Source organism: Phasianus colchicus, chromosome 7, assembly GCF_987193195.1.
Source record: "Phasianus colchicus chromosome 7, bPhaCol1.hap1.1, whole genome shotgun sequence".
Taxonomy (NCBI): Eukaryota; Metazoa; Chordata; class Aves; order Galliformes; family Phasianidae; genus Phasianus; species Phasianus colchicus.
This window is the reverse complement of record NC_143442.1, coordinates 19,316,092-19,341,007: the sequence shown is the minus strand read 5'-3', so window position 1 is coordinate 19,341,007 and position 24,916 is coordinate 19,316,092. Positions and strand designations below refer to the sequence as shown.

Genomic DNA, 24,916 nt, shown 5'->3' with positions numbered 1-24,916 from the left:
TTATTATTTGTTTGTATTACTTGTATGGGCCATGTTCATGATCAAAGACTTTCCTGTGCAAAGGGTATGCCAAAAGACAGTTCTTTGCTCAAGGATTGTGTGAATCAAGCATAATATTAATTGGACTGAGATAAACAGGTTAGTGCTAAGAAAGAATAGTGTACTATGGTAGGTTAAAACTGTCCAGTTCTGTAGGCTTTTGGTAAACATCACAGTGCTCCGGTCACTGATATGCTGAGATCACTGTCAGATTGAGGTAAATGTCACAGAACTAGACAGTTTTAATGGAAGAGCTCCAGAGAGCTGGCAAAATTGTATCCTAACAGTTGAGACAACTTTTTAGTGTGCTGTGATCAGTCTACCACTAAGCAATACTAAAATGACAGCAGATACTTGTATCTTACGTGTAGATATTTTCCTTATGAATAGAATATAAGGATTAGTGCTCTCAAACTGACAGAAAACAACCTAAGCTTAAATGCACACTAAAAAAACCCCAAAAAGGCAGTTGTGCAGAGTAATACTTCTGTATTTACTCCTCTGGTGTTTTGTTATGCAGATAAATCCTTCTAAGGTTGTTAACTGAATTTTAGAATGTTTCTAAAGCTGTGAATATTAATTACTGCCTTGCATTTAGAAGTCGGTTCCATTCAAACGTACAAACTGAACGATGGCAATTAAAGCTACTTTAACCCTATCAATCTTAGTTATAGGTGGCATATATGAGAAAGAAGTTTAACTTTCGGTTCATTAGACAAGTGAGTCAGAGTAAAGAAAAAATCATTTCATGGAGATAACAGACGTTGGATTTATGTCTTTGACACATGGACAGTATTTGTAGAATCCCTCTATGCCTTTATTTCAGAGGAAGAACGCAGCTGTGCTTTAATGGATTAAAAATATCTCAGAGCAAAATGCATATTGAAATCCAGACTGTATTTTTTTATTTTATGATGCTAGCACCAAGTACAAAAATTATAAACGTGTTGTCTTTGGACCAAAAATCTTGAAATGTTCCTTCTCTCGGTATAGTTGAGGAAAAAAAAATTTAAACAAGATGTACCATCAGCCAGAATGTTTTTTTTAATTGGTTTGTAAGCCAGCATGTCATAAAAGACTTAACAGTTATGTTCTGTGGCTGCAGTAAGACTTTGAATGTAAGCTTTGAAGCTTCTGATAGTCCATTGCTTACACAGTGTTGCAAATTTGTAAAATAGCTTAAATGTCAACAGGAAATGTGGATACACATGGAATGTTGCTGTGGGTGCAGATTTCCATGGCCTGTAATCTCTAAGCCATTTTCAGAAGATTTAATCATTTGAAGCACATTAATGGAACATGGCATGTTGAACTAATACCCCTCTGTAATCCACCTGGAAGTCAATTGCTTATACAGTTGAAGGTGATTTATTAGGCTGTTGTGTGTGTTATTTAATAGTCCAGAATAAAAGGTTATTTGACACTTGACAGAAACGATAATTCAGCATGTTTTATGATTGTAGATAACATTTTAAGGTTTTAAAGTTTGTCTGTACTTTCTGGACTGTGACAAACTGTAGGCTCAAATGCTTGCTGGGATAAAATCTCCAATTTTATGTACGTAAGTTTTAGATGTGTGTAGATGTCTAAAAGATTTTTACTTTTACGTTCTGAAGTCTAAATATTTCAAAACAATTTCTGATTCTGTGCATCTCCTAAAAAGTTTACTAGCATTAGCTGGCCGTTCGTGTGTGTGTGGGCACCTGCACAGCTGCATGTTATTTTTTTGTTTTAAGAGATGTATTGACTCAAAGTAGACAGTTCACTTAGCCGTTCTTCATTTAGCTACTCTTGCTCTACGTAGATACATAAAATATTGTTATTGTATATGTTTAAACATGACTTTTCTAAGGAAGTAATACAATTGTCAATACAAAATATAAGGAGAGAAAAAGAACAAACATCACAAGGAGTTATTTACTTTTTCAAACTTAATTAAAAGATTTTCTGCTTCATCTCCGTTTTGAGATAATGATTCTACAGGCTTTAAAGTTCAAGGGAAATGAGTTGGTTTAAAAAAACCCACTTAAATATACAAATATTGTGTCTGACTCAAAGCAGTCCAATTTTCCATTTTGAATAACTGTAGTATTGCAGAATCTTACATCAACAAAAAGGTGGGAAATTTCTACAGCCAAAAAAACTATGTGAGCCAAGGGAAATATTTTGCTATATGGGGCTGTGAAAGCTAGCTCTGTACTTAAAAACAACAAAAACAATAAAAGCCAACATTCAAAATTCTCACAAAACCCAAAACCAAAGAAGTAGATACGTAGTAGGATATGTAATGGCAAAATGAAAGTGTAGGATTTATCTGTGATCACAGAGCTGTTGAAATTTATGAATTCACTAATTTTTTTTAATAGGTTGATTGCATGTTAAGTACTGTCAGATTTAGGGAACTTATATCTGTGAACTTGAAATAACTCAATTTCTTGTAGTTAATATTTGGAGTTCATAACTTCAGGGATCTTAATACTTGGAAATTTCAGTTTGAGAAGTAGTACCTATCTTGTACTGTAGAACATTAGAGGAAACAAAACAAGAACATTTAACTTACTTTGTAAGACTTCTGCAGTTATTGATCATTACTTGCTTGGGGATTATAAAATGGTTATGGCATTCTGTAGTAGTAGTAAGTGCAGGCAGTACTGTTCTCTGAGACAGAAAGCAACTATAGAAGTCACCTACCTGTTTATTTTCTTCACTTCATTGTCCTTCCATGCAACTTTGAATTATCTGTGACTACCTACATATTAATAAGATTGGATGCTACGCTGGTACTTCTGCTGCAAGTCTTTTTAATTGCTAAACATTTCAATAAAAATCTGTTTAAACAAAGTGAGTAGGTAAGCTTTTCCTGTGAGTATATCCATCCTTGGAGTCAAGCAGAATGAAAAGTAACATACACAAAGCATCTGTAACACTTCAGTATTTGTTTGGCAGTGCAGAAATCTGTATGTTCCAAACACAGAATAAAGTATACCCAAATAAGATGTCAGAAGATATGAATGGACCATGGGCAACAGTAGCTTATTTCTTTTGTCCATTTTGTGTGTTTTACCAGAAACTGAACTAGCTCCTCAATCCAGGTCTGAATACTGGAACTTGGTAGTGGACTGCCTGCTGGTAGGAGCTGGGGAGAAGGAAAACAAGAGAATGACTGTTAGGAGTCAAGGAGAGCTGTCAGAAGGAGTCATGTCTAAAGAAACAATCCCTTGCCAGTAATAAGGAACTTCAGTCATACAGAACAAAACAGAGTGCCCTAAAATGAATGTACAATGATCTGGTTAGCCACTGATATTTAATTAATAGATAAAGCACTGTCTGATGTCTCTAAATTTCCAGTTGAATAGATGACTGATCTAGGTGGTAGTGATAGCAAAAGAAGGCATTACGTGCTGCTATAAGCTCATGTTCATCTCCAAGGCACTTTTCACTCTGTATGAAACACACACAATAATATAATAAAGATATCCTTGCAGTATGTATGTATTCTTATAGGATATATGATCTTCATTTTGTAAAAATAGCTCAATGGGACTCAACTAATAATGCAGTAGCAGTGCAGAATGCTGGTAAGATGGCAGTGAATCTTCTGTTCTTCCCCTTGAAATCCAGTTAGCACATGTATTGTAGAGTTTTAACAACTTTTTTCGTATTTCTTAAGAAAACACTGTATTTCTAGCTAGTTTCCACTGATGTGCTGTGTGTATATAAGTTATGTATAGTGCTTAGTTTATTTTGGCACTCTTTCCTTTCTTTTCAGAAGGTTCTCCTAGTAGTATTTCTAACTGTAATCATGGCTGCTTAGTTCTTTTTAAAAAATCTCATTTGTACGGGTTTCTGTGTTGGGTGGAAATAGGATCTAATGATCTGATGAACTGGCTTTCATCTTCATAATGTCACCTCCCTGACTTTTGCTGCAAATGTATAAAAGAAATGAGGCAAAGAAGTGTTGCCAGATGCTGGCAGTTTCATACTGGCTGTGCTCTGAAATGTATGAATGAGTGAAAATGTCCAGAACTAGAAATGAAATAACTTGTTATGCTGTTGCAAAAGTTGACTTTATTCAAAATCTTTACAAAACTAAGAGCTTTATTTTTGAGATGAAATTATAAGAAATTCTTCCACTGTTGTTGTGTATTGGATACTTTTATGTCGTATTTTGCAGGGAAAAATGTGAACTTGCTCTGCCTCTGTACTGAGTGTGCTGGATGCTGTTGGAACATACTGAGAATATAGAAATATCTTTAGGTAGCAGTGATAAGCCCAAACTTGAGCTATTATGGGGTTTAGCTTGGTTATAGCTCTCTGTAAGACCAGGGGTATAAAGTGATCCTCCTCTGTATTCAATTTGTCAAGATAGGTTTTTTCATTCTGGACAGAACAACAAACACTTTTTCCTTACAATCTGCCTTTTTATAGCAATTTTCCATTTCTTTTCATAGAAAAGATAATGAGTTTACTTAGTTATAATTATAAATGATGATATAGAAAACTAATGAGTAGTAGAAGAACCTTTAGTTACAGAAAAAAGTATAAAAATCCAATGATCAAAAGCAGCCAGAAGATAAATTCAGTTTATAAATAAGGTGTTTTTTACAAAATTGCTTAATTGCTATTTGGATCTGTGTGTCTCCTAGAATATAGGAAGAATACCGCCTAACTTTTTTTCCTGTATATCCAAGACATGATTTCTGATACAGGAATTACTGTTTAAAGGCTAACCTGAACTTGCACTGAGGTTTGTCATTAACATTCTCATTAGCCAACCAGAGAAATCAGAGAAGGGAGAAATAAGGGCACTTGTTCCCTGTAGTGTTCTCCTCTCCACTAAAGAGAAATTAAATGTGATGTAGCAGGAGTTAGATTTTGTAACAAAAACTCATTTCTAAAAGGGGGGTGGGGAGGAGGTGGAATATAACTCCCCAAACTGTTTAGAGAAGAAAATAAGTTGTTCTGTGAGATAAATTAATTCTAACTAATCTGCCCTAATCCTTGTAGTAATTTTGTAGTCTTTTATCAGGTTCCTGGGTTTCTCTTCAAAATAATTCAATTTTCAGGGGAGCCTCAGCAGAATGGAGAGTTCACAAAGCCTTTAGGTAGTGTCAGTTCTTCACATAAACATCTAAAGACCCAGAAGCTTGTCTGTATTGCACAAATGTAAAGATGTACTAAAATTTCTTTTCAAGAAACTGTGTTACTAAAGATAATATGCAAAAATATCAAGTAATTATTATTAGTGGCCCTATGGTGACACTTTATTTCATGAAATTCCCTTTGAAGCTTTTGCAGATGATAACTGAATGTCAGAAATATGTTGTTGCTATGTAGCAGCAAAACCAGAACTGTTACAGGCACAACAAAAAGGTTCCATTACATTTAAGAATTAAATTTTGTGAAATAATCATAACTGTGTAGTCAGCAAGATGCAAAAACATAAAATCAGTTATTCTTTGTGGTTAGGTGATTTAATGACAGCCTAAAATGTTGTCTACACAATTAAAAAAAAAAAACAACAAAAACAACAACAACAAAAAAAAAAACAGTAGGATTTCCTACCCATTTTTCTATAGAAACTCTAGAATATTTGCTTAAGTTGTATGATACTGTCTCTTCCTCTCATAATGAGACTTGGTAGGTGTTTTTCTTCTTGTTTTACTTAAAACTAAATCACGTATTTATTATTTATTCAGTGTATTTAATTAGAAAAATTATTAATAATTTGGTTAGTCTGTTAATTGCATTTCAAGGCCTCTTCCCTCTCAATGCTAAATTCTCTCCAACTGCCTTCTGCTCTCAGAAGCAGTCCTCTTTCTCTGGAGTCTTGCTTTGGTCATGAAGTTCCTTGTGCTACAATACAGATACATTTCAGTATCTCACAGCGTTGTGTTCTGCAGAGTACTGTAAGATTAATGAAAACTATCTGTAAATGATTTGATGTTACACAGTCTGCCTCATTAGCAAAGATCTTACCCATTGTTTTAACCTTCAGAGCATGTAATCCAGAGTCAAAGAATGTGCAGACGGTGATGATTGCTAAAATAGCTGTAATTGTGCACAGTTCTACAATCACTCTTCTTTACTGGAAAACCCTGCATATAAGGCAAATCTCCACATGGTAAATTCTAATGAGTTTTCCTTGATTACACAGGTGTTCTGAGATGCACCATGGTCAACTCTATACATAAACAGCACGTTGTTAGAGCTGGACACTAGCATTAAAACAAATAGTTTATTTGCTTATCTGTGATCTTGTTTACCTGTGGTTGCTTGTCTGTACTGACTTGAGATAGCTATCCAGTCTTTTATTAGACACAGCATAATCTAAAATAGAGGCTCAATAAAGTACTATACCAAGAATGTAGATGCAGACAATATTGTCCACATGCTCCACTCTGTCCTTTGCTTTTCTGTCTCTCCCTAGGAAAAAAGCAGTTATCTTCCTTATGCAAAATCTAGCTCCTCTCCAAAGCAATCATGTAAATCTGAGTGCCAGTCTCACAGCAGAATAAAAAGCCAAATCAGCAGGAAAATTCCATGTAAGAGCAGCAGGCAGCCCCAGGAGGAAAAATAACCAAGATGCCCTCTCAAACTCTTCCATTTATTTTCTCTCATGAGTTCCACTTATTAAAACACTCAGATTTTCTTGTAATTTTTAAAGTAATGTTCTTTCAAAGAGTAACAACTCATTCAGCAGGCTTGCCGGCCTTCCGAAGCATTTTATTTCAAAACCTTTTTCTGAATAAACAATTTTGTGCAGAGAACAAATTGAAGTTACTGCTTTTCCTAGTGTTCTACATCCAGGCTGTCATCTCTCAAAGTGGGTCAGACCTGAAATTATGGATTTAAAGTAACAGAAATTGTTGGACGTAGCCGGTGGAATGGATTTTGCATATCATACCTAAAGACAAACTCTAAAATGAAATTTTGAATTCAATTATTTTGTAAGGTAGAAAATCAGTGTGTCCTTTGTTATGACACTTCTACACATTCAGAAATGTTACTAGTAATTTTATTATGGGTGTTATAATTGCTAATGTGTAGAGGTAAGGAAAAGAATACCAAGTATGATGTGAATAACTGACCTATCATGTAAACATATGACAACATGTTGAACCTAGGTGTGTGGCTTGTAATGGAATTTGAATGTGTTGGACTGATGTACAAAATGTCCTTGTATCCAGTTCTTACATTCCACAAGAGGTTACTTTGTAGTGAATTAGTCTTTTAAGGCATTAGTATCTTATTTGTACTAAATTGATGTATCCTTATCAAAATGAGAGAATGATTTACAAGGATTGTAAAATGCAGAAAGTGTACTCAGCGATAGTAAGATTATGCCTGGGTAGGTCAGAGGTTTCAGAAATAGAGTTAAGAGTAAAATGTCCTTGGAAGACCTAGAGATGAAAGTTTGGAATAAGAGAAATGCTATTTAGTGAACAGCGTATATGTAATTTGATGGGAAGATTAATGATATCAAGTGTGAAATAATGCAGTTTGTAGGGAAAATGTGTGAAGCCTTCATAGGATTGTTATCACCTGTTAAATTAAGACTATGATCTTGGTGTTGCTGGGAAGAGCTGAAAGCATGTGCAGGTATAGTTAGATCCCTTTATAGGGGTTCCAATATTTATTTCTGTGTTGGTACCTGAGTTACAACTGGAAATTTCAGTTGCAACAGTAATGACAGTCATATCCTGGAAAATCAGTTCTATGCTGGATTTTGCCACTCAAACTGGAGTACTTAGCTTTGTGGAAGACTTTGTGCCCTAAATGCGTGCTCCCACTGTTCTAACACTAGGCAATAGCTGCCATAAGTCACCTGTAAGAGACAAAAACATCTTACAGTATAGATGGCCTGGGAAGTAAGCAAGTCAAATCCCAAAGTGGCACCAGTGCAGCAGTCCAAAATAGCTTCAGTGGTTTAAGATATTCAGTGGAATTTAACAGAAGACACGCATACAAAGTCTGTTTATTCTATCTGACTAAACTGTTAACATAGTTCAGAGGGGAGAACTTGATTTTTGGGTTATTTGCAATTGGCTCTAGTGTTCTCTTTTTTTGGGGGCCAACTTCTATGCAAGGCTACAAGATCAAATGGCTGAAGTGCTAGAAGTTCCTGTTTTTCTCAATTCCTGATACTTTTGTATCTTGCATATGACCTTTTCCTTACATTTTCATGCTCTTGTGTTCTTGTCATTGTTTCTTTTAACTGAGCTTGTACTGGTACAGAAGTTTGAGATGGTGTAGGGCACTACAGTTTCCAGTATTGAAAGGATGAAGAAATATTATAGTTTAGTTGGCCGCTTTAGAAGAGTGTAAAACTGACATAACTGTTTTTTATCTTGGCCAAACTTATTTTAAGACAGATGACATATCATCTAAAGCAGCAACAGATTAGCATCTGACAGAGGCCAGTTTGGTAGAGCTTGCCATCTAGTGGATTAGTGGTTGTGTATGCAGGGAATGAAAATCAAAGGATCTGCTACAAGCATATTCAAAAATTTACTTGTTTAATAATGTCTTGCAGATGTTTAGTGGAGATAGATGGAATTTTGAACAAAATACTGCTGAAAATTGAAATTTGAATTGCAAGCATTTTCATAAATGTTATCGATTTTTCTGACATGTCTATTAATACCTACTTCTTGACTTAACTGGTGCTGGGCAAAGTAGGGACTTGGTGTTTTTTGTAGTTCATAGATTTTAAATAGCATACCTGTTGAGCTAGCAAAAGACTAGGGAGTCCTGACTGGTAATTTTGGTGACTTAAAGAATGGAGAAGATGTATGTATAGTAACTACAGTCTCAGCTTAATGCTTCATGTTTTTAATTGTTATTTGATGCTGTGCCATAGCCCTTGATTTGATTAGATGTGATACATTATTTTCCAGTCGAGAATAAACTGAAATAGAAATTATACATTTGCATTAAAGGCATCAGTATGCCACATATTACTACAAAATGCCTAGGTAGAAGGAATTTTACCCCTTTGTGGGGTAGCATATAGCAATTTTTCGATTCAATATAATAAGAGTATGTTTTAGGAGAAGTTGCATCTACTATTATATTAAACTAAAGCTATACTAGAAGAAAGTGAAATAGAATTAAAATGACCCATATGTAAAACTTGATCATTATGTAGGAGTTAACATCTTTTCTTCCTAGCAGAAAAGAATGGTCAAGTCCATAGCGCTCTTAATCATCAGATTAGTTTTAGGATGCCAGTCTGTATAACAGAAACCTTAATTACAAGGCTTAGCCTTATTCAGTTCAGTTCTTTGGCACTCCTACCATTCAGCTGAAGTAAAGGTGAATGAATTAGATCCAGTGAGAACTAATGATTCAACTGGGATTATCCTTATAGGCTGTTCAGAGGAGTCATACAAATAACACTTTCTAGTTAAAATACTAGAGTATAAAGTTTAAGGTAAATCCATATGGAACTTCATGGGCCACAGCCTGAATTCCTGTGCCAGAAGAACCAGTTTGCCTAATTCAGAGGCAATGTGAGAGGCAGGGAGTAGTCAGTACAACAGTACATGTGACCATAGATGCAACTATGAAGTGAAGTCTCAAGCTAGCATATGTTGGTTGGTAGACTGTGGTGATCACAAATGCTAAAGTTGGTCTCAGAGTTATCTATCACCTTGTCATTTGTTTAGAGTTCTGATATCTGCACAGTAGTAACTGGATTTTCTCATTTTGGTTCCTTTCTTCTCATAGCTGCATTAGTAGAATTATTTTCATCTATTTTGTTGTCTAAGATTTGGCTGTTCCTGTGTGGTAAAACTTCATTACTGCCTACTAGTCTTACAGAGATCAAAGGTGCTGGTCATACCATAATACAGTGCACAAATCTGTACATAAGAATTCCATCAAGTATTTGTGGGGGGGAAAAAAGAACCCCAAAGATTCTCCTACCCACAAATTCAGTCCTCCTGTCAAAACTTGAAGTCCTCTCTTTAAGTATGATTATAATTGAGCTTGTATTGAATTTTGAAATGGCCAACATATTGAAAAGGCATTTGTTATTTTACCAGGAAACCCAGCCCACATGAGATGGTAAGAGAAGTTGTTATAAGCAACAACAAATTGGTTTGGATACAGCAAACTAAAATTTGACTGTGGAAAATGTTCTGCTATGGTGATCGTATTTTTTTAAGCTCTTCCATGATGGTCACATTGGAAGGTTTTAGCAAACAACTATATGATATTCAGGAGTAATCTGTATTCTTTACACTTTTAGATTTTCCAATTAATCGTATTACAAAGCATAAGATTATAGTTGGATTCTTACTTTGTTACAGATTTCTTTGTTTATAGCATTTCATGGTCAATAACCTATCACTGAGTAACTTGGAGAATGATTTTTATATCAGTTCAGTTGGGTTGCAGGATTCCATGAGTCAAAACCTTACGCTGTGCTCAGTTTATCTGATGTTATTTATCTAAGGGTATTTGGCTCTTATAGCATGTTATGTGACCACTTTACAGTTATGTATCAGAAATGATAATCTTTTCTTATTTGCTGTGGTAATCTCATGACTGATTTATGCCATTGTTAACAGATTAAAAAAGTTAATGAGAAACTCCTGTTATGACCAAATGTAACGCAGATTCTTTCTTTATACAGTGAATTCCTTTGCTTTTTATTATACAATGACTGTACTTTAGCCTTCTAATACTACACCATGCGTACATTTCATGTGGAATATCATGAGAAACACTTGTAGTATCTTAAGAAAAAATGAGAAATCCTGTTTGTGTTTTCAAAAAAAAAATGCAATCATAAAAGTAATTCAATCTTTTACCAAACTGACAGTTGTTTTAGTACCATAATATAGATCTGTATTCAGTGGTATTGTTAGCTTGAAAAATCTATTTTATTAACATAAAAAAGAATAAGGAAAATATACATTGTAATTGAACATTTCTTTTAATCTGCAAGTAAGTATGGCAGATAACAAAACAATAAGATAATTCTTTAAGTTCTTATGAACAGTTAGAAACAGAAAATTTTCTGAAATAGGATAAGATGATAGTCTTCTGTATTGGAAAATATTTGGCAATATCTGCTAGTCTTTCAATAAAATATCCATGTATACAAGTAATACGTATTTACAATATCATATGCTTTCTACATGTAGTAAAATGTGTGCACATAATTAGTGTATGTTCTATTTTAATATCTTATTTGCACCAGCATTTTTCAGTTTCATTAATGTTAGGGAAAAAACCACCACTTTTTCTATGCTCAGTACTGCAAGACAACTACATCAAAAATAGTTACTTTTCAGATATCTTTAATATACTGTTAGTGTTAGGTTTTGGAATGTCCTAAGTTTTTACAGGAATCCCAACCTGGAATGTAAGCTATACAATCTTGTCATGTATATGCAAAAATATATGCAAAAAAAAATCCTGGTAAAAAATTAGAATTTCAAGTTTCATTTTGAAAATATAACTTGTTATTTCTTGTGCTGGTGCTTCAATGTGTAATTGTAGGTTTAAAAACACCGTATGAAAGAAAATGTGATGGAAGGCCACTCTGAGAAGCACTTGGAGCAGTGTGTTTTTTCCAAAGGAAATTGATTTCTGAAGTTGTATGTAATTTTACTTAGCACTTGAACTAACCTTGTGTTAGTTAGATCTTGAGTACCTCAAGATCTTTTTAATCAGTTTAGAACAGAAGCTGATAGTCTGTAGTATGTTCAGTCTATTTTAAATTGCACACACTAAGGTAGAGCAAGATTTTAGGAACTCAGAACTACTGCATCTTGCAGGGACCTTCCAAAATTCAAAGCAGTCAAATTCATGCTTCATGCAAATGAACTATCACTGGTTATCTGCTTGTGACTGTAATTTCTAGAATGGAAGTATCATTACTCTTGACCAGTGCATGGAACAAAACGGGAATCCAAGGTCATATTAATTACTGTAGCTTAATTTCAAACAGCATACGGAACTCTGATGCATCCAAGTCAATATTGTAATAAAAAGTAAGAGATGCTAAGGATTTTTTCTTTTCTTCCCAACATAGTGTACAGTTAAGAGTTTCTTCTAGATCAGTCCTTGGACAAGGCTCTGCCTTGCACACCTTTTATTAGATGACTTAGTGCTGTGCAAGCATCGAATGAGCTCATTTTCAGTGGTAGATGAGGCGCAGCAACAGCGTAATACATGCCAACTTAAAACAACCTGTTTTGAACTGCATACATTGTCTCACACTTTAAAAGCATTACCAGAACATCTCTCACAAAGACTAACTGGGAATCCATCAGCTGTAAAATGCTTACTGACTTCATCAGAAAAGCAGTCTAGTTTTAGCAGAATATAAGGAGATAACAAGAAAGAAGGTAACATAGCTTAGTATGCTCCAGAAGAATAATGAGATGCATAAAGTAATCATGTCCTAACAGCTGAGCACTAATTTCAGGTAAAACTAGTGCTCTTTTTCTTTCATAATGCTACTATCAATAGTAGTTGGATTTTATGCTGAAGCTAGGTTAGAGAAAGCAGTCAACTGTATAGAATGTAGAAAAACCTATGCTTGAAAAACAAGGGAAAAAAACTGTCCAATCCGCTGTATGCTATGGGACTGGATAAGTGCTCACACAATAGGATGGTATTTCCTTCTTGCATTTCTGAATGCTGTAGTAAGGCATTTAAAAGCATGTGTTTTCTCAAATGAAACCAATGCTGAAAGGGTCTTAGACACCCAAACATGTAGTAAGTGAAAACAGAACTCTGGGATGTAGTCCTTGAGTACCAAATAGTAGAGCAGAAGTTTTTTCTAAAATTGCAATACTAGTTTTCTGTACTGCACTCAAACAGTTAAATATTAAAAAAATCAAATAACAGGAAATGAGATGCTGATATAGATGCAAATTTATGTAGTTATTTACAAAAAATAATAAAAAAACAATCTGCTATCTGAAACTGCCTATATCTAGTTCTTTGGAACAGGTATTGCAGTTTCCAAGATGACTTTTATAGAGATTATAATACAAAGGCTCATAATTCTGAAAATGTGCAATCAAAATAATATACTGTAATTCTTCTATGGTAGTAAAAAAAAAAAAAGCATATTTTATATCTGTGGAAGAACTGAATGAGCATAACGCATTAATACTCTGATTACTTAAAGAGCTATAAAAGTAAAGTGCCAGCAGAGACTTGAATTGCATTATTTAAGACTTAAATTTCAAAAAAGATAAGTCATAGAGTTTATATGTAGTTATATGTAGACTAAAGAATGTCTTTGTTTTGGTGATGATGATGGTTGTGGCACCAGAATGTAAATACTACAACTAGCTTTCAGTTAGTTGGTAATATTTCAGTCCAATCAGCAAAGCTCAGTTGTTTCTTGGCAGAAAACATTTCTCAGTTCAAGCTCCTTTCTTCTCTGAGTCTGCTACCGGTCTGTTCTGTTTTCTAACTTACTAATTTCCAGTCTAATGCCAAGGAACAAGGTGCAATCAAATCAAGAGAGTAAACCATGGCCTTCTGGGATAGAAGTCCTGGTTTAAGTGATGCATTTTTTTTTCCTAAGTGTGTTTCTATGCCTTTCAAAATAAGACAGATTCTTGGAAGTTTTACGATTTCCAAAGATTTCAATAATGATATGTTGTCTATACAATGTATTTGGTGGAGCTGATTTAAAAAAAAAAAGTCAGCAGGTACATTTAGATTTAAAAAATACAAACAAAAACTGAGAAGGCTTTAAACACAGAACATATCATGAAGATATCAGGGCAAGCTGTTAATTTCTTTATTTGAATTCAAAATTTTAGATTAAAGGACTTTATAGTGCAACTCAGCCAAGTGCTGACTAACCTCAAATCCTGCAGCTCTTAGCAGTTGAAGAGGGGTTAATCAATGTGATAGTTCATGACTTCAGAAAAGTGAACGTTAGCAAAAAAAAGCTATGTCCTAATGGCTAAATTCTGTTTTCTGCTATATTTCACAACTTTCTCTCATACCTTTTAATATCTATCAGAATTCAGTCTCAGTAACTCTTCATGACTCTTAGACATATTAATTTAAGAAGGGAGATGGAAAACGTTTTCCCAATATGTGATGCTATCCGTGCTCTCAATTTTTTGAGTGAGGACTGAGTATGAACCAATACAAAGTGTTTGGGACACATTGTATATATTCACATAACAACTGGAAGGAACAGAGGCTTTTTTTTGGTGGTTTAGCAGTACTGTTACTGCATATATTTTCTTTACATTGTTGATCGTTGCCCTGCTTCATCAAGTTTGAAGTTTCGTTTTCTGGCTGCTTCACTGTTGAACCCCACGTCAGATTTGTCTGCATTACTGCCATCTGTCATTGTAGATTCTGCTTCCATGCCTTCAGGAGCTCCTCCTTTGGGCTGCTGAACTTTAGCATTCTCTTCTGGTGGGCGCTTCCAATGGGGCCTGCTTGCCATCCACAAAATAAGTGCACCAAATATGACAATCAAGAGACCGAGGCAGTTGACAAAAATCCCCTCTGGTGGGGATGTACTGTACACAGTACTATTCCTTTGGAAGGAGAAGAAGAGACAATTGTTTTAAAGACAATTCAAGTCTAAACCAGTAGTCTCCTAATAGATAAGAGGTCTTCTTAAAACAAAGCGCTCTCTCAATACCGGATTGTTATTATTCTGCCAAGGAGAATTACAGTATGCAATGAATAAATTTAATAAACAAGTGAAAAAAGAATGCTTACAGTGCAAATAAAAGTTTCTCTGTGATTCCCATGAGAGCTGCTGCAATCACTGTTACAAAGATGAGGAGCCCTGAATAAACGTGTATTGGCATGAGAGCTGCTCGGAGAGATACTGGAGCAAATGGGAGTAGGAAGATAGCAAAACCTAAGAAAAGCTAAACACAAAACATATTCATAGTTAAAGCTATATGGGAAACAAGCTGCACTTCTGAAGCAAAATTGAAGTATATAAAAAACTGAATTTTTTTGATTTTCAGTTAAAATATTCACAGGAATTGGTATTTTTATTTTTTAATGTATTCTTACAATACCAAAGCAATCATTCTGGATCATCATCTGGAAAGCAGACGTAAAATATTTTATAAATAATTCCACCTCATACCAGTATCTAAAACTAAAATTGCTACTTATCTGAGTACTGTAAACACAACTATTTACTATCAGTAATATAAATAAGATATTAAATGGATGACTACATTTTCAGAGTCCCTTCAATTTTAAGTCCTTTTCTCCCCTTCTGTTCAGATTTATACATAAATGAAGATCAGAATGGAGTTTAACATTTTGACTTGAGTGGCCTAAAGAATTTCACCCTTTTAGAGCTTTAAGTAAGTTAAACTACCCTCCTCTAGAAGGGCAGAGGTCTGTTGGCATTTAAAGTGAAGATGCGTGTGGGTAGTGTCAGGTTGTTCAAGGGCCACAGGTCCTCCCATCAGTGTTAATTCTGTGATGGAAGAGAGCACCACCATGTCATATGGGTTCAGCCACAGGCACTCAAGTTACTTTTCCATATTTTCTTTTGTTGCTGTTTCTTTATTTTGCATTAAAAAAAAAAAAAAGTATAAAGTATATGATTATCAATGCTGCAGTATGCCTTCTTTTTTTCCTAGGTGTTAAAGTACTATTATTTCAGCACTATTCCTTGTACCTCCTTGCCTGAGCAGTGAAGAATAGAAATCCAGAACCCAAATCCCTTAGCTGAGTACATTCAGTGCTTGATAACCAGATCGTTATGATTTTTCATTTCATTTGGCTAAGAAGTTAAGCATCACAAATTAAAGGAACAAAATAAAGGCTATATTCAAAGTTTAGTTTCTCTTTTTTAATTACATCAGATTTTCAGTGGTAATTTGAGAGTTTTGCTAGATTAATTTTTATTTAAAGAAGTCTGCTGTGCTATACTTTTATTATTTAAAGTAAATAAATATAAAGTAAATAATAGTTTCAAATAAAGGCTGTACTTGGTGAGACAAATGTTTCTTCCATTTTTTCTTAATATTCATTTTAAAGTCTGAACCTGACCACAAAGAGATAACTCCCTTAAATAAACTAACTTGTTTGAGCTTTCATTTAATGAAAATGATGCAAGTTAAGCAAAAAGTGGCTTAAACATTAAAAAGATGCAATTTCAGCTAAATCAAGTCAATTATCATTACAAATACTCACTTAGTACGCGTTCAATAAAAACGTTATTAAAGAAGACAAGGAAAAGCAATTGTTTACTGCTTTTCCTTCTCCGTTAAGATTTAAGAGACTCTAACACAAATTGCCTTTACTTCTGAAATACAATTTCATGGAATGAAATTAAAAAAAAACCCTGGAAGTTAAAAGTGCAGATTCTTGGTGTGCAAAGTTTTAAACTGAATAAACAGCATCGAGATAACTCTGGTCCTGATCTATCAGGTTACTAGAATTGCTCTGGACTGTAAAGCTGACTTAATAAATGTTCCATATGTAGGATTTCCTTCCTGGTTGATTGTTTTTTTTATTTCTAAAGTGTAATTATAGAATATGGAGACTTCAGAATTCTATGTGCTAAAACATCACACCTGTATATGTGTGCTAAATACTGGGGCATCCCTGCTCTCCTTCTACATCAAATGCAAAACATAAGTTAACTCAATTTAGATAAGATAAATCTAACTTTCTGGCAATACAAACAGTTAAAAACATGCACGTGGACATTTATCAAAGTACTGCTGTTTAAGGAACACCATTTTCCCTGTTGTAATAAATGAGATCTCAGTTACTTTGTTTGAGAATTTCTCAATAGAAGTTCTAACCGTGTTTAAATATGCTGCCAACAAATTGAATCACAATAAATAAACCCAGCGAGTAAACAAAATATGCTTTAAAATACATTTTTCTTTGAAGTCAGGGATCCAGTAATTGCTCATTTACATGATGATTTGCCAAATCACAGAATATAAAATAGAGTGCATTCCAGAATACAACGTCTTATTATTGTAGGGGCTATTGTACTTTTACTCAACACATTCTTTAACTTTTCAACTGATTTATAAACACAAATTCTGACCTGAAGAGAATAAAATATAACAGCAGTCAGCCCAATCCAGCTGTGCAGACTGTACATGTTGGGGATGCTCCTGGCATTGTGGTAGTCAAACACAGCTACCATAGAAACAATTGCAAGAATCATAGCTATGGTATTTAATCCAGCGTGTATGAACTTCATTAGGAGTTTGCTGCACTTCCAGGTCCATGGCAACCTGTACACAATAATGGCTGAAGAAAGAACAGAAAGAAGATTTTATTCCTTACAGTGTAACTTCTCTAAGATTTTAATAATTACACATCATTCATATATTTCCATTGTAAATCAGAGAAAATCAAACCTTTTATCTTCTTTTAGAAGATTATGAATGATTATTAGAACAAGGCCCAATTCTTATGTTCAGAAGATAACAAACTGAGACAGTGTGCAATATTTTTTTAAAATATCTATTCTCTTTGCAAATTTGGGTAATGCTATTTACATCCAACCTAAACAACTGTATGATTCTGTGGGTTAAAGGGCACTGGCACATACTATCCAGAATACCTATGGATGTCCCATCCCTGAGGGTGTTCAAAGCCAGGTTGTATGAGGCCCTGGGCAGTTTGAAGTAGTGGCTGGCAACCTTGGTCATGGCAGCTGGAGCTAGGTGATCTTTAAAGCCCCTTCCAACCAACCTAAGCCATTCTATGATTCTGTGATATTTATATAGCTGTGTCTATTACATTAATATTGGTAGGACTACTTTAAATGCGAAAAGACTACTCAGCATCAGGGAATCGTAATCCAACTCAAGAAACAAAAAGATTTGGCAGCTATGACTCTTGAAGCACTGTTAGATAAATGCAAGTTTTTTGCCTATGTTTGCATATGTGACATAACATACCGTGTTTTGATTGGTGTGAACAAAACAACGATTTCCAGTGACCTGACTCCAGATGGCCCACAAGAGTAGTAACAGCACAGAGATCTTGCCAAGCTCTTTCTTCAGGGTCCTTGCTGCTCCTTTCCTGCCACTATTGACCTCCTGCCTGTTGTGTAAGCATGCAGACTAGACCAGATCACTGAAGCCCCATGTATTTCTGAATACAAACCTGTACAATTTCTGAATGTGTGAGAGCACATAAGTATGTTAAGATAACAGGGGACAAATACTTATGATCATGCCTGGTCCTTGACCAGTAAAGGCTGTTCTTCCCATCCATAATGCCTTGAGTGGGCAAAAAGAATGATCTCCATTCATCTGATTAATCAAATCCTTACTTAAGATTTCTTCTTATAAAATAACATCCAAATACTATATAATTAGCAATACTAAAACAAATGAATAAGAATATATTTCAGATTTTAGAATAAGTTCTTGCTTCAAACACTCAGTAGAAAATAGTATGTATTACATGGTAAGTGCAAAGATTACGTATTTACTTAAGTAATTTTCATGTACCTTCCTCACTGCTTCTCTGTAATTCTAGCTTTTTATGAAAAAAAAAAGGGGGGGGGGGATATTAATTCTGTACATTACAATGAATAATAATAAAAAATGACAAATTGATTTTAAAGTTCTATTTAGATATACATATTTTGACTTGGATGTATAACAGGAAACACAGCACTCCATTAAATAGTTCACAGAGAAAATACTGTTCACAAATGGAATTTCCAGTCCACAAGTAGATTTTAAATCAATATTTGCTTTCACATGCTGTGTGAAAATATAATACTGGAATGAAAGCTCCCTTAGAATATTTAAATACAGACAGCATTTAGGTAGTTCTCAGCTTTCTACTTTTAAAAAGTGGAAATAGTACAGCATAAAAAAATGAGGAAGATAGCCTTGTTTTAAGACGGTCTGGCAGTACTTATGACTGGCAGTTCTATATGACATAATTTGATATCCGTGATTCAGCTTGAGCTTAAGACCACCTCCAACAGTTCCAGAAAATGTATATGATAATCTTATATCTTGTTAATATTGAAATAATTGCCTGCATCAGGCAATTAACTTAGTACTAATGATTATGATTTCTAACCTTGTACAACTGGTATGCCAAAAGGTCCCAACCAGGCTTCAACATTCTATGAGGATATTATATCCCAGCAAATCTTCCTTTGTCGTTTGTCATACGTTATGGCCCAGAGTATTGTCAATAGCTTATTTCAAGTGGAATGGAGTACTGGACTCTATATATCTTGAAGTCAAATTGACCTGAACACATCTTGGTCTCAGTTTACAGCTTTGGTTCTCAAAGGATCATGTCCATGCTACATTTTTTTTCTTTGGTGTCTAAGATTCCACTGTAATTTGGTTTAACTTCCAAAATCACTATCAAACTTCACAGCCAGTCACCCATGTAAACTTAGATCTCTTATGGACCATGAAATTTTTTTTTATCTGTTTCTCTCTTGGTAACAGTATGACAAAAAAACAAGGAATACAGACTAATGGCTTGGAGACTTGTTAGCAATATCATGCATTAAAATGTTGCATGCTGTAGCCCAGGACAAATACAGGATAGTACATTTTGCTGTAATCCCCTCTCAGTAAGGGCTGTGAGTAAAGTTATACGTCCTAACTTGAGCAGATTTGACTGTTTACTGTTGCCAAAAGACATGGTCCCATTTCCCCATCACCACTTCCACTTTCTTTCTGACTGCATGCTTCTCACAACCCGCTCAGTCACAACTGGTGACCAAATAGTAGTTTCTCTAGTGTGATTTTAATAGGTGATGAATTGAAAATAATTTATTCTGTATTACATCATAATGGCTCTCATCATTAGTCCTGTGAGAGGGGACCAAACTGTTATCATTTGCAGGCCAAACATGAAGCAGCATGCAGATGTTGCTTTGGAGCCCTGATGTCTATGAAAAACCTTTACACGTGAAAAGGAAAGCAAAATTCTTAATTTACTAATTTCCTCCATTTTATCACACTATACTATTCCTTCAAGCCCCTCTTAAAATCATTTTTTTCATGTTTTTTCCTATCTTAATCTTTAAAAGAGTCATGGTACAAATATGCACACAGACTTTTACTGCCTGTATTATCACCGTTTTGGAAAACCATCTGGACAATTACTGTGCACTGACAGGGTTTTATCAGATATAATTTACTTACAGGTACTCATCTATAAATAGTTAATACTTACATTGTTGTGCCTACAGCTTTTTCATTTTGTAGACAAGATACATATAGCAGTTTTGTCAGGGTATATCTAATTCCTCATATCCATGTTATTACAGTCACCTCTTCTACCTCCCACAGACCAGCAATACAGTTCTATCCTTTGTGCAGATTTTAATGGACAGAAGAAACAGGTGATTTGGTTACTGTTTCAAATCTTGCACCAAATTTAACCAAAGTATTTGTTCAGCTATTCCTTTCTACTTTTTGCTACTTATGGATATCTTTTTCTTGCATGTGTGCAAAGAGGTGTGCTATCAGCCTCATCCGAATTATTTTGAATTCAATGGTGGACTTTTCCATCAGTCTCCAGCTTTGCTTTTCATGTTACCTAATTGGATTTCCTACTCCAAATAATGCTCTTCTATCAATGAATTCCTGGCTTGATTTTGTTTGTTTGTTTGTTTGTTGGAGCCATGATAAACTTTCCTTTATGTTACAAATACCTACACAAGGCTTGAGGCAACTAATTAATTCTGCAACAGGGGGTAAGCTGAGTTTCAGAGGAAATAAAAGAGCAGGGGAAAATTCTGCAGAAAACCTCCCCCTACTGTCTGCAAAATAAATAAATAAATAAACAAATAAGATTAAAAAAAAATCTGTGTTTATAAGAAGGAAAAGCTCAGTAGTTTGATCACAAGAAATTGTATTTAGTGAAGTCAACAGGTGTTTCTCATTGCTTATTTATAACCAGAAGTTACACTTTATGTGACCTATTGAGCAATATTATATGAGCCAGCTTCAGAATGTTGTTTATTGCTCAAAACTTCTTTGTAACTTGAAGCCATGAAGCTCAGAACATACCTCGGTGCCACTGAAAATATTAAATTTGTGGTGTGTGCTCAAATGACCAAATTCCCTGCCTAGCCAGAGCTCAGCAGCCACCCGCCCTGCTCCTTCCAGCCCTGGCAGGGCTCCTGCTGCAGAGCGAGCGGACGCGCGATCCAAACAACGCGCTTGCTGGAATGAATGTCCAGATGTGCTGGACACATTTCCTGGCTGGATGAGTGCAAAATGTCGTTCAGCAGTGAAGCAAATGTAAATAAGGTTGCTAACAATGAAATTCTAAGTTAATTCCTCCTGTTACTTAAGAGGAGTAAAATCATCTCCTTGCTCTTTCCCCCCAGAGAAGTCAGTGGTGAAACCGTGAAGGAATTTCCACCATTCTCTGCAACTTTCACCTGCCTTTCTTTGAGAACTTGGTGCTGTTTCTTCACACGTTCTCTTATCAGTGAAACTAGCCAGAATGTTGTTACTGACTTTATCAGAAAACACCGTTGGAAGCTGTTATCTCTGCCAAATTTCCCCATTAGTTTTCATGCAATTAGTGTAAATACTCAAATTTCAGGGTTAGTACTTCTGGGGCACTACCATTATCTGCTTGTTAAACTTTACTGAGAGTACCGCCGGTTTTCTTTCCTCACCTCAACCCATTCATCAGTGGCATCGTGTGCAAGTCAGTCATTTTCTTGGATTTAGCTGCTTCTACTAAAAGCTAAAGCATGTCGTTCAAATTCCAACATTCTCGTCGGCCTCAAAGAACAACCCTTGCCCTTAAGACCTAGCATGTAAAGGGCGTGTGATGGAAAACAGACAGTGAGCACATAGCACGTGTAGTGGGAAAAGCTGTCAGTCCAAGGCTGAACGCTGCGCAATCAAAAGTTCATAAACTTTATAAAAACTTCCTCCCCCCCCCTCATCATAACCATTTTATATTACTCAGGCAACAGAATTAAGTACGAATTGTAAATATATGTTTTGCAAAAAAAAATTTATACAGCTTCTGGGCTGATGAAATGCATTGCGGCGGTGTTCTCGGTGCTGCATTTCCTCTGGCACAAGCCCCGCTCCTGGGTCTGGCTGCGGTGGTGCTGAATTGAGACGGGGGAGCGAGCCAGAAGGGATGGAGCCAAACGAGTGAAAGTTTCCTAGGGCAGCACCGCTGGCGTTTCGATTCCCAGCTCGCATAAATTCAGGCTGACTAGGAAAACACACCTCGCAAGCCTTTCTCAGAGTGCAAGGAAATCCTAGGCCAGGGTAAACAAGTGCTTTTAGGGAGGAAAAAAAAACACGAAAAAGAAGCCCAATCAACCCAAACCACCGCTATAAGCTCGCGACAAGGGACTCTTTGTCCCGTCTCGCTGCGAGCGCCGGCTCTCCCGAACGGCAGCGCCGCGCAGCGCCCCGGCCCCGGTCCCGCCGCTCCCGTCCCGCGCGGCGCCCCGGCCCCGCGCGGCCCCACTCCGCCGCCGCCCCGCCGGGCCCTCACGCACCGATGCCCTGGATGAAGACGAAGCCCGTGACGATGAGGACGGGATGCCAGTTGAACTCCGCCGAGCCCCCGTCCCAGCCGAGCCCTTCGCGGTAGTTGAAGACCCAGACGAGGGAGAAAACGACGGAAACGAAGCCGACCAGCAGCGCCGAGCCCAGCAGCGCCAGGAAGAGCCCGTAGTCCTCCATGTTCGGAACCCCGCTCATCGCCGCCAGCGCCGCGCGGGAGGGGCAAGGCGGACGCCCTCGCTGACGCCCTCCTTCGGCCCCGTGCCCGGGCGGCGCCGCCCCGCGCCGCTTGTTGCGAGCCGGCAGTCGCCACGCTGCTTTTTACAAGTATTTTGTACAGGGTTGCCCGGTCCTTCGCGCTCAGAACGGCGACTGCAAGTGGACCTGTCCGCGGGGCTCCGCCCGCTCCTTCTTGGGGCCCGAGGCGTCGGGCACATGGCTGTGGCGGAGAGCCGGGGCGCCGATGGGAGCCTCCAGCGCTGCTGCAGAGATAACGCGGCGCGGCCGTAAGCACCGAGAAGTAAACCAGAAGTACTGCTGCGATAAGGAGACGCAGCGCAGAAAGTGCAACCGCTGAGCGTGCTTAAAGACATTGGTGTACTGTTCTCGGAGCGTGGTTTTTATCGTGGTCATCCCCTTCAACTCACGTTGGATTCCTCGACTGCTGTAGAACAGCTATTAACGCGGTTTCTCACATGGACGCTGGGCTAAGTTTGTAGGAGCGTTTGGGCATCGTTCTATTAAGACCTGCCAAATTTTGGCGATTTAGTCATATCTGAGACCTACTTATAGAAGTGTTCAGGAACAGTCATTCTACATTCTCTATTCTTAAATAGCTTTCAAGGAGTTTTAAAATTTAACATAAACACCTCTCCTGTTTCTGAATGAAAATGTCTATGTGTGAGCTTCCAGGACAGAGCATGTATACTGTGTATTTACAGTGATCGAGTTTCTTACACAAAGCCCGGAATCTTCATCGAAGTCTGTGCTGCCTTTTGGTCACCATGAATTGCTGCATTTTTCACCAGATGGACAGTGATGTATGACTGCTGATTTAGAAGACTACTGCAAGTCACAAGAGCTTCAAAATAATAGTCACTGGGAAGCACAGCAAATTCTTGAAAGCTATAGAGGTGATATTATGAATGGCACCTGCACTATTCAATAAGCAGTGTTCTAGTGAAGTTTAAATGCCTTGCTCTGGAAAGAACTGTTTTAAATAATCCAAATAGAAACGAGCATGAAATACCAATAAGGAAGACTATGTCATAAAAATGTCAGAAATGGTGATGGGGTTTATATAATCATTAACTGCACACCTCCCATAAAAATCTTCTGCTATATCCCCATCAGAGAAAGTTTCTGCTTTTGCTGTCACCACTTCTGTCTGAAATATTTTTTCAAGATTGCATAATACTTCCGAAGACTAGCAAAATGGTTACTCTGCCCTTTTGAAATCAGCTTTTGAATAGCCTCAGTGTTCCTGCTTCCCTCTGTCTACTCTGGCCACAGATGATTCATGACCATCTGAAAACTGCACTTCTCTTTTTAGTCTCATCAGTTTGCTTTCATGTAGCAACTTTTATTAATAAATATCCTGACTTACGACTTCCCAGTAATAGCTATATGAAATAATTTGCATACATGAGAAGAGTGGTGGAGAGGAGAGGAGGAGTATCATGAAAAACAGCTCTGTGCCATTCTTCCCCAAGCATTCAACTTCTTGTATCTGACGAACAGTTGTCCTCTTTGCAACCTTACTTTTCAGTTAGGCTATGGAGTTTTCTTTTTCATGGTAAAATAGTTTCCATTTGTCATCACTGACTGAGGTGACAGATTTCTAATGAAAGAAATTTAGTTATAAATAATTAACCCATACAAACTCAAATAGAAATTTCTGCCTCAGCACCATTTCCTATAGGTTCTGTAGTAGTTTCTAATCTTCTCTCTCTCTGTTATTTATTTAGTAGCATAATGGACAGGTGCCTTTTTCCTAGACATTAAATGAAAATGAACTGAGGATAGGGTGTAAGTAGAGCATTGCTGCTATTCTTCATTTCTACTGTTGTTTCATTACCTTCTTAAATCTCCTTTCTGCCTATTTTTTTTTTTTTTGTATTTTCTTTCCATAATTTTATTTTACTTTTTATTTTGCATTACACTTTATATATCATCTTGCAAATGCTATTTTTATATATAATTTTAAAGCCCTTCCCTATTACATCAGCTGGAAGAATGAACACTTCAGTAGTGAAGGCTACCAGGAAAAGAAATAGCTGGGTTTGGAATGATTATGCTCATGAAATGAACATGACAGTGGTGGTAGTGGGGAGAAATCAGATGTTGTCCATCCTTCCAGAAGCAACACTTGTGGAGGCACCTTTGGCTTG

At 36.5% G+C, this 24,916-nt stretch overlaps 1 protein-coding gene across 1 annotated transcript; it reads right to left on the bottom strand.

Annotated features, from left to right (window-relative positions):
* Positions 1-10,525: 10,525 nt before the first annotated feature.
* Positions 10,526-23,275, bottom strand: CYBRD1 (cytochrome b reductase 1). The gene is made up of 4 exons (XM_031599486.2): positions 22,520-23,275; positions 17,084-17,292; positions 14,767-14,921; positions 10,526-14,579 (listed from the first exon to the last, which is right to left on the bottom strand). Exons 1-4 carry the CDS (start codon positions 22,722-22,724, stop codon positions 14,279-14,281), a joined length of 870 nt encoding a protein of 289 aa, XP_031455346.1. The 5' UTR covers positions 22,725-23,275; the 3' UTR covers positions 10,526-14,278.
* Between the last annotated feature and the right edge of the window lie 1,641 nt (positions 23,276-24,916).